Below are 11314 nucleotides of genomic sequence, written 5' to 3' on the forward strand. Positions count from 1 at the left end.
CCAGAAGACTGTGGTCTTATTACTACCCAATAAAGAGGACCAGCTTTTGAATGTTCTGTTACATAATATTATGTAATAATGTATTGATGTTCTCTAGGTCTCTGTGCATCCTACGAATAAATCTAATAGGAGACGAAAACAGTTTTCACGGAAGTGGTCCTCTGGAAAGAGAACACTGAGTTAACATTACATTTGGACCTTAATGATTCCAGGAAGCGAGGCCTATAAACTGGTAAGGTTCTGATATTTTTGTAGAAAGGATGGCTGGAAAAGACAAGGTCATTAGGAAGATACACTTACAGTCTATGTAGCATTAGTTATAAAGTAATATTCAATCTTTAATTTTAAACTGACTCTAGGATTCCTTCCGACTGGAGTGTACTGTTCCTTATCTGCACTCCACATCTAATGAGAGCTCTAAAATTCAGAGCTCTCCATAAACAGGCCTTTTACCTGCCTCATGAAGTGAATTTGTATGGTCATTTGGATTTAATGTGTTTTTTTTTCCCTAATACCACAAAAAACTTTCAGTTAAGTAGTCAAGGAAAAGTGGTACAAAAGACAAACTGTCAATCTTTTATTTTTCTGGTCTCTTCTCCCTTTTGCCATCTATTTTCTCCTGCTTGTGTATAAATCATTGTCTTAGTTACTTTAAGAAGATCCGATGGTAAAAGTTGAAAAGGCAGGCTTAAAACCAATCTGGAAAGAGACAAAGCAAGGAGCAGAGGAATGGCAGCTCTTTGTTTTCTTCTTTTTTCACTACCTCTTCCATGATTGCTTTGATTTTCACCAAAGGTCCCACCTTAAGCATTCTGTTTAACTGAAAATACAAAAGCACTCACCATGCTTAATGACAGAAATGTGTAAGCAAAGTTTATATAGCTTTCTATGGCTAGGATAATGTGAAAAGCTCCCTCTTGGCTTAGATGGTTCGTCTTCATTAAGTCCATCTTGTTCCACCCTCTCCTGTAACAAGTAACACTGTTTGTAAGTCAAGGGTCTTGGAGCCTAGCACTTCTGATGGAATACAAGAACCTAGCAACTTCCTCTTGACTACCCTGAAGATGTCAGGAATCTAGAATCTAGGGAGAGATGTAATTTGGGATGCTGAGCAATGAAAAGAACCTTAGCAAAAAAAATCGAGGGAAATACATGAGCAGACTTTCGCGTGTTTGTTTCCTAGATATCGTGGTGATGTAACCTGTACTATAAGTGACTGTAACTGACAAGCATACGGTTACTCTCCAGCTGCTGTTTTGGAACAGACCTACTATGATACCTGATTCTGAGCGGAGGCAGCAAAGGCCCTCAATCCCCGACTCTGTGCTTCTTTTTAATCCTTGATCTTTCAAAGGGGCTTTCCACCTTGCTGGGAAAGGCCACATAGGGTACAAACATATCCAGATTCACATACTATCCAAGAAGCCAAACAGGACAGTAGGCTTTAAAGAAACTGAATGAAAGGTCTTCTTTGATTTCGTTTCATTCTTCCTACTTAAGGAGCTGGGGTTATACACAGGATCTTGCATATGCCAGGCAAGTTCTGTGTCACTCAGGGGAAGTACCTAGTCAGCCCAGACTTTCCTTTTTGAGTTAAATTTTCATGGGATTCTGTGTTTATGAAAGAAACTGCTCCTTCACTTACACCGCCTGGTTTATCAGCCAGAAAACAGGAAGAGGAGCATGAGTCAGGAAAACAGGCACAGGATACCAATAAATGCTTGAGGTCAACCCACAGTGACAGGCGCAATGATTTTGCACAGTTTGCAGAATGGCTTCTATTATTTTTTCCAAATACAAAGTAAGTATGCCATAAGATAAAAAATAGAAAAGATAATTTATACAGTAATCTTTGAAACTACCTGTAAAGTGTAGAGTGGGGTTTTTTTCCCCTCAAAAATTGTGATGAGCTAGGGCTATATAGACCAGTTAGAACCATACCTGCTGATCATGTGTACTGGTAGAAAAACAACTGCGGGAAGTAGAGTCTTGGGATGGATGTTAGGACTGGACTAAATGATCTTCTTTAAACAAATGATAACTTTTAGCTGATTCACGTTTACTCTGAGATACCATCACAAGTAATATCCAGTATATTCACTATATTAAGTATGCATTGACAATGCTTTCCAAAATTAAGTTTTAAAGATAAAGAACAGGTGCTCTAACCCTCACCCTAACCCTAACCCCTAGCCCTATTTTGAATGGGATGATACTGACCCTTCATGTTTTGCCTCAAGTGTCATTTTGCAAGCCATCAAGATATCTCAGTTGGCAAAGGCACTTTCACCAAGCTGGAGCCTAACCCTAAGTGTTCTGGAAGAGCAGCCAGTGCTCTTAAACACTGAGCCATTTCTGAAGCCCCTGAAACTAGTTTTAAACCATCCTCTTCATTTCTTCTATCTTATAACTGTATCAACTTTCATATAAATAACTATACACACACAAAAAAGGAAGGTGTTTGTATTCGCTGGACCTACTGTTTGATGCCCATGTAACTAGGGTAAGATGCTGTAGGAGGAGGTCAATCGGGTGATCTTCAGTAGAAGCTATGGAGATGGCTTGGTGGGTAAACTATGTGATGTGTAGCAAGAGGACCTGAGTTCAGGTCTCCAGTACCCACATAAAACTCTGCACTCCACAGAGCATGCCTGTAATCCCATCACTGAGGACGTGGAAGCAGAGGGGTACCTGGGAATGGCTGGCAAGCTAATCTAGCTGAAGAAAAATTTGAGGTTCAATATGAGACACTGTCAGGGAAAAAAGTTGGAAATTAATTTAGGAAAACACCTGACATCAACATGGACATGCATGTGCACACAGATACACAAATATGTACATACATGTAACCACATACAAAAACAGGTATGGCTGGGTGATGAGCAATTTTTCGAAAAATATAGTAAATCAGAATTAGACTCATTATAGTTCTAGCCTACCAAAATTGTCTTTCTTTTTAGTATGCACTATTAATTTTAGGGAGTAAGACAGATCCCAAGTGCTGGGCTTACAGGCATGTGCTTCCATACCTGGCACTCAAATAGTCTTCTAATTAAGAGAGACCAAGAGAAGAAGGACTGGAGAGATGGGTCAGTGGTTAACAGCACCATCTGCTTTTCCAAAGGACCTAAATGCAATTCCCAGTACCTAGATGGAAGCTCACAGCTGTCTGTGAGTCCAACTCCAGAGAATCTGTGATATATGCATGTAGGCAAATACCCATACACATAAAACAAAATATTTTCTTAAAACACAGACTAAGGCAAAAGATATAGACTGTTTAGTAGTAAAACATAACCATTTACTTTGACCAAATGTTATTTTTTTGGTTTCTTTGAAAGATCAAAGGGAGCTCCCCATAAATGGCTAATTCATAAAACTTTCACATAAAACTACAACACAATGAACTTGTTTTTCATTTTTTTTAGGATGCTGAGTCCCTTCCCTCCTCCTCAGCACTGCTCCATTGTTACCCAGGTTTTACACGCTCTAGCTCAGGAAGCACACAGAGAGTTAACAACCACATCTGCTAGGAAGGAAAAATAAAGAAGGGGAGAGTTGAAGAAACACCCATCTTGCACAGAGTGATAGGGAAAGACAATCAAGCACGAACATTCTCAACCATGAATGTTTAAAAATGATTAAATGAACTCAGTATGGTGATAGGAATTTATCTTCAGCTTATCAATAGCTAGCAATACCATTTCTCAATTCCACGGATGCACTATAAAACCTTCTAAGATTGTGTATGGGGATTCCATCTATTTCTCTTTCACGGTTCTAACACATGAGTCATCCCAGCTCCGACACATGTGGTTTAAGAATGAGTTTCGGTGAGTTAGGGACTGAGGAAGATCTCAGATAAATGAAGAAATTCAGGTTGTCACTTAGACCATTTTCGTCTTTTCTGCGGTCAGATTGGGTGCCTCTGTGGACTTGCCCCAAAAATCTCATGCTTTCCTATTATTGTGCGTTTAGGATTTTATTATGGTTACTTGCTTTAATCATCTTCATTGCCAGCTGGATTCTATGTTCCATGAAGGCAGAAATATTGTCTGCTTCACGATCCATATCTTGACACTAAGACATGCTTAATAAACGTTCATAGGATAAATAGAAGTAAGTTAAAATATTATGGAAAGTTATCAGGCCTTCAATGGAGTTTGTGAAGCCAAGATAAAAAAAAATAGAATAAAGACATTTTTACCTGAGCATTCGGTGGAGCTTGTGAGGTGTCATGCCACATCCGTCATCAGTAAAGGTCAAACAAGGTTTCTTCTTGACTTCCTCAACATCTATAAAGACTGTCCTGGCAGATACATCTGGATCTACAGCATTATCTGCAAAAGGAAGACACCAGTAATATTAGACCTCCCCTTTCAATAGCCTACCAAAATCTCCGGTTCAGTATCAAGATATGCAAATCTGTCTTTAATTATTTCCTATGAATCACTCCTATACTTAAGGAGGCAGGAATTGTGGTCCTCTTACTGAGTTATTGAGAACAGCAGACAAGATGGCAGATGGAGCCACACAGCTAATTCCCAGGTTTCACACAAAGGATGACACTGCAATCTGACTTTCTCCCTACAAAAGTTAGGGGCTATGGAAAACGTGTTATTTGCAAAGCATTTGCTTTGGTTTGGCTTTCCTCTTTCTTGCCTCTCAAGACACTTTACAGCTCACGAACAGTAAAATGTGGCCGGAGTGAAAAAGTTGAAGCAGCAGGTTGGGTAAAAATGGATGTAAGCTATGTACAATACAGTTCCTTTTATTTTAAAAAAATCATTTCCCGCTTTTTCATATCATCTCCTCTGTTAAAGAACATGGGTATTAGTGTGGTGGTATACACCTATAATCCCAGCACTCTTGAGGCAGAGGCAGGTGGATTTCTGTGAGTTCCAGGATAGGCAGATATACATAGTAAGAACCTGTCTCAAAAAAGAGGAGATGGGGGGGGCATATTTTTGCAATACCTTTTTATAGTTATAAGGACCTGAAGGAGTCAGGGGTTAAAATTAAAATACGTAATTGACTGCTTAAATCCCAGTGATGGCAGTGGGTCTGTTTAGAATGACTGATTCTGGTGCTTTTCTCTGTGTTAAATGTGAGGCTGTCTACCCCCTTAAAATGGAAAACTGAATTAAAGTAAAAAACTGCATAGAATCTTCCATTGTTCCTCCTGAAGTACATCTTCACAAACAGCTAATTATTTAAGATTCTAAAGACATCAAACTTAACCAGATTAAATGTGTCAAGTCCTCCATATCAGAGAATGAATGACACTATCTGAAAGGCCACATCTGTTGCCATAGACAACAGTTTACAGTCATTAACATATGTGGATTGCTAGCTAGTCTCATTAGGGCTCACTAGCCCTGTTAGAAGTACATTCTATAGAAAAGGTTGTATACTATTGTTTGAATATGGTTTGCCCCCGAAAGTCTTATGTGCTGGAAGCTCCGTCTCTGGTGTATTAATGAGATGGCAGAGCCTTTAAGAAGCAAGGTCTAGTATGAGGTAATTAGGTCACTAAGTATGCTACCTTGGAACAGAGTGATGCTGTCAGATTAGAAGGGAACTAGATTGACTTCTCTGGCACACTGTGATGCCTTGTGATGCAGCTAGGGGACCCTTTCAGGGCTGCTGGCATGATGCCATTTGGACCTTCTAGGCACCAGAACCATGATTCAAATAAACTTATGTACAACACATTGATCCTTGGGAATTTTGTTATAGTGACACAAAATGGACGTACACAGCTAGGTACCTAAGTTATTTCTCTTCCTAATAGTTCTCTAAGCAATACTTTCCCTTCTATATACCTATATATCTTTCTCTTGCAGACATTATATATGGCTTTACTGATAACCATATAGCTGAGTTGAGATAGTCATGTGGAATTCTGATTACATTTTTGCATTAATATCATTGATCAAATCATGCCATTTTCTCCATCAGCAATATCTCTTACAATCAAAATATACATTTTTTTTTACAATACAATTATCAGTATCAGTTACAACCACTGGGATGGGTGGAATGTCTGCCAAATAAAATGAGACACAGATTAATTTCAAGTCCTACAATAGTGCAGTGCTGTCAAAATCATTGATAAAATTGTCACTGGCTGTAATCTGAAAAAAAAAAAATCTGGACAGCTTTAGAAGGGTTCCAAGGTCTATTAGAGTCAATCTGTAAGGTCCAAGTAAGACTTAAGGCCCATATAAATGTGACAATGTACTGGGACTATATTTGCTAAGATGTGTGTTGGTACATAATGGTAGTATTAACAGAAATGTAGTTCCCTTTTTTGGATATTTCATTTACATTTCAAATGTTATCCCCTTTCCCAGTTTCCCCTCTGCAAACCCCCTATCCCCTCCCCCTCTTCCTGCTTCTATGAGGGTTCACCCCCACAGGTTTTTCTGTTCCTTAACCATCAGAAGGACCTAGCATTTTATATCTGTCAGCACTCAGGAAATTTTACTTGGCACGCAGGGTTTTATCAGTCACTCCTGCTGGTAGACAGCCAATGCCATTGAGACCAATACAACTTGTCAACCAGCTGGATATCATTTATACATGGAAAATGATGACTATCAGGGACTTTTTCCTAATACTTTGTGGACATTCACAATTCAAACACGTAGCACACATTGACTCCAATTACACACGTATACACTGGGACATGAAATGAATCAATTTGCGGGTTTCTAACAAAATCAATAAAATCAATTCTCTCTCTCTCTCTCTCTCTCTCTCTCTCTCTCTCTCTCTCTCTCACTCATGAAAATTTTGGCCAAACATCATTACTAGATTGTTTTTGTTTGTTTGTTTGTTTGTTTTATAGGCATGCATCGAAGAATCTGAACAGAGGCAGTTCCTGAGTTATATGGTAGCTGTCTGGAGCAGTCATACATGAGCTGAGGGTTCATAAAGTGTAGAAAGTATGGGGTCCAAGAGAGATTAGTGTCTGATGGAGTATAAGGGGAATAGAGATTAGCAGGCGTGGGCCAACAGGCAGAGCTTTGCACTTACTTTCTGGTTCTATGTGGCCTTTCCTCAACAAATGAAATGATAACAACTTGACCAGCCTCACCTTAGTGGATGAACTTACAATGCACTAGCAAGGCAGGCAGTTTCAATCCTACCCCTTGCTGTTCAGCTCCGTAAGAATCAGCCAACACACGTAGCAAGCATATCTTATCACATCCCAGGGACTCTATTATCTACCTGAGCCCAGACCATTTAGGCTATGAACAGATACAATGAGAGAACACTTAATCTTCTTTACCTAATAGCTGGGTGAAAACTACCCTATCTTCATCTGTCTAGTCTGACTTCACAATTTCATAGACTAGTAGAGTCTTAGCTCTCCTGTCCTGGTCCATGCTAATCCCTTAGTGAGAGGGCTCTGTCTCTACCTTGCCTTTGACTACCAAATTACTTTAATAAGAACATGAGAATCCTTAATATCCTAAGCTGTTACACATGCACCCAGTCCACAGGATCTCCTGTCTTCTAAAAATGTTCTGTAACAGAAGACTCATACCTCACCAGAACCTGGTGGGGAGTGGGGGTGGGGAGATGTTTAGCAAGTTGTTCAGTGACAAGAGAGATAAAGGATGGGAGACTGCTTTGAAATGGTATTTCACAAGCCTCCTATCTGTTCCTGTTCCAGTTCGTGGATATTTGCACGGTTGCCAGGGACAGGCTTGCAAATACTTAAATATATAAGGTCATCATCCATGGTCACAAGGCTACTTTTACGCACAGAGAGAGGGGAGGGGCAGGGAGACAGAGAGGGGGAGGGGGAGGGAGGGAGAGAGAGAGACAGAGAGACACACACACAGTGAGTTTCTACATTCAAATGGCAAGCATGAATCTCAAAAACCACTTTAGGGACTGGAGTTTTAGCTCAGTGGAATACTTGCCTGGTATGTGTGAAACTGTGAGTTTGATTCCTATTTAAAAAGTCGTATTTTATGGGGCTGAAGAGATAGCTCAATGGTTAAAAATCAATTGCTGCTCTTGCAGAGAATCTGGGCTTGGTTCCCAGTACCCACATGTTGGCTTACAACTGTCTATAATTCCAGTTCCAGGGGAACCAACACCTACTTCTAGCCTCTATGGGCACTGCACTCATGCATGTGGGACACTTAGATACATGGTGAAACACTCATACTCATAAAAAAGAAATCTTTTTTAAAAGTCATCTTTAATCCATCTGTCCTTCTGCTCTAGACGCCCTCAGGCTCTGTCGCATCTTGCTCGTCCCACTCTTAAGGTCCTTTTCTTAGTACACAAGGTTTATTCTCTCTCATTGGTATTACTGCAATTGCTTCAGAACCAGTCATTAAAATCCACATCTCCAGCTACACTCCTGTAAGACCAACCATCCTGAAGGAGAGATCTAATCAGGACTTCTCCTTGTCAGGCTAACAGGTCAAATGCCAAGCCTCCCAGTCACATCCTGGTTCCAGCTCACCTTTCTAACCTCATTTCCTACTTGGAATTTGAAGTAAAATGACCTGTGCTTGCAGCCCAAAGTGTCACTTACTGGACATGTAACCTTAGAAAAGTACACTAATTTCCCAGACCTTTGTTTACTCAACTTGGAAAGAGAAAAAAAAATGCCACCCACTTCCAAGGATAAAGCTACAACGTTATTTTCGAAAGCTTGTTGTAAACTCTTTAAAGGTGTACAGTTTCCTATTTGTGAACTCAGTGCTCTAATTAAATTCAAAGACCTCGAGGATATTCTTCATGGTTTTGCTCATCCACTTGTTACTTGTGAGTGGAATGTCCCTACACTCACCATATCCACATGTCCCAACCCTTTAAATCTCTTCTCAAGTGTCCCCTCCTCCACAAAGTCTTTCTGACCCCTTCTGGTCCTGATAATCTTAAGTCACTCCTCTTCTGTACGCCTACAGCATGTGCGTGCTTCTCTTTGCACACGTCCTTTTCTACTTGGTTGCTCCAGAAATGATAAAACCTTTTTACATGTTTCATCATACCTGTTAATAAAGTAGAACTTGGTCATATCCATTTTTCTACCTATCTTGGTGACCCTGTGCATAGTAGATGATTAATACATGTTTATCAAATGAGTGATTTCCTAAAAATTCATGAGGAAGTAGAGAAAACACTTGAAGAAAAAGTCAAAAAGAAAGTTTGGGATTATCAGTCAACACTCTGATGTTCCTTTTCCCTGTTAATATTTGTGACTTGGTTTTTTTTTTAAATCTATGTATACACATATATGTACATAATATACACACATTAGCCCAGGTCTATGTTTTTTAATTTAATGCTTTAAAAATCTCATCCAGTGAGCTGAGTACAGTGACAAGAGCCTATAATCCTAGAATTGGGAGGCAGACACAGGCAGATCTTTGTGTGCTGACTGCCAACCTGATCTGCACAGCAAATTTCAGGTCAGCTGGACTACATAATGTGATGCTATCTCAAAAAAAAAAAAAAGGAAGGAAGGAAGGAAGGAAGGGAGGAAGGAAGGAAGGAAGGAAGGAAGGAAGGAAGGAAGGAAGGAAGGAGAAAAATAAAAAAACCATAGGGGAAACCTAAATGATAGAGTTGCCTCAGTCTGGAAATTCAAGCTGTATCATCAACTGAACTTTCTAGAAAGCAATCAGCAACCTACTCTATACCATTTGGGCTCATAGCCAGACTAATCATCAGAATCCTCCATCACCTTCCAAATAACTCTTCTGCCTCTTCCTGTGGCTCACCGACATCTTTAGGAACACAAGTCTCCTGGCATGGCCACCGTGGTGGCTTAAGTCCCCACTGGGGTTCATTCATGTGGCTCTGAAACCATTTTCAAGAGTCTTGTTCTGTGCTAACTAGCCCCATAAATCTGTCTTCCTTCTTTCCGTTTTTGAAATATTTATAATGTGCTTGCTCTGCTGCATTTTGCGCAGAACTGCTTTTCATCTTTGCCTTTTGAACAGTACATTAGTGCAGAAACGATGCACTCAGCTCTAAGGAATCAAGTGAATTTTTTTTCCTTTTTTTTTTTTTTTTTTTTTTTTTTTTTTTTTTGAGCGAGCACCGGTGCACCCAGAGGTTAAGTCCTTAAGGCCTCCGTATTCATTCCAGCGGTGTGAGGGCGCTCGTGGACTACGGACCCAGCCCTCTGCAGTCTCCGGGAGCCAAATGCACTCGTGTCATCATCTAAGAGATGGCCCATCATTCCTAGACTTAAGTCTCTAAAGTTAAAGAAGTCGTTTCCAGATCTTTCCAAGTACTCTACAGGGCCCTCTGCACTGTTCCTTTGCCAGCCTGGGGCCCTCTGTCGGTCGCCAGCCTTGGTCAAATCCAGGCGCTTCGGGGCCCGATATTTTTATGCATTGCTCTTTGATTATTAACTAAGAATCCTAAAGAGACTGGAACATCACGATCCAGACAGAACAACAGCGCGGGAACCCTACCAAACTCTTAGTACGCACCTCACTTCCTCGGCTTTCCGGGCACGATCTAGTCCCGTCGCCCCCCTACCCCACCCCACCCCACCTCACCCTACCCCATCCCACCCCACTCTACCCACCCTGTCCCCCTCCCCAAGAGATACGGTGGCCGAGCCCCCCCAGCCCGTCCCGAGAGGACCCGCCCCACGCGCCTCGTGCATTCCTCTTGCGTCCACCGCACCACGCTGGCACCTCTGCCCTGGGCTTGAGACCCGCCACCCGGCCCGCCCTCGTCACTCACCTAGCAGCTCCGCGATGGCACTGAAGGGTCGCGTGTGGCTGCTGGAGTTGCTCTGGAGGTAGCGGGGGCTCATCTGGGGGCGAGAGAAGGTCCCGTCCCGCGTGAGGCCTCGGCTCGCCCAGCCCTCCCCGCGCGCCCCCCGCAGCCCTGGGACCCGGGCGCGCTCGCGCGAGTCCGTCCCCTCGGGGGGCCCCCCGACCTACCGTGCTCAGGCGGATCCCGAAGGCCTGCGGGACGCTGCCGGACCGGACCAGTCCGCCTCCCGGCGTTCCGGGGCCCGCAGGGGCCCCTCGGTACAGGAGCATTTTTTTGGCCGCCAGGATACCGGTTTGCTGCTGCCGGACCCCTGGGCCGGCTGTCCCCGCACTAGATCGCGCTGTCCCCCGACTCGCAGCTGGCGGTGGCCGTCCCGGACTGGCCCTCTCTCGTTCCCACTCGCAGCTGGCAGAGGCGGGGCGCGCTGCAGCCACCTGTCCCCAGCGGGAGGGGTGAAGCCGGAGGAACCCAGCGTCTGCCCGCCCCGCCTTGTCAGCACCTCTCCTGACCCACCGACTGCCAGGGCTGCCCCTGGGCCGTACAG

At 42.6% G+C, this 11314-nt stretch overlaps 1 protein-coding gene across 1 annotated transcript in view; it reads right to left on the reverse strand.

Annotated features, from left to right (window-relative positions):
- The window catches only part of Morc4 (MORC family CW-type zinc finger 4), a 46126-nt gene extending 34812 nt beyond the window's left edge, over positions 1 to 11314 (reverse strand). Inside the window, exons 1-3 of the mRNA XM_021153579.1 lie at positions 10938 to 11314; positions 10735 to 10807; positions 4208 to 4340 (exon numbers count right to left, since the gene is read on the reverse strand). Coding sequence (XP_021009238.1) covers positions 4208 to 4340; positions 10735 to 10807; positions 10938 to 11039 — 308 coding nt within the window. The 5' untranslated portion in view covers positions 11040 to 11314. The remainder of the gene's footprint in view (positions 1 to 4207; positions 4341 to 10734; positions 10808 to 10937) is intronic.

The sequence above is a fragment of the Mus caroli genome, chromosome X (genome assembly GCF_900094665.2).
Source record: "Mus caroli chromosome X, CAROLI_EIJ_v1.1, whole genome shotgun sequence".
Taxonomy (NCBI): Eukaryota; Metazoa; Chordata; class Mammalia; order Rodentia; family Muridae; genus Mus; species Mus caroli.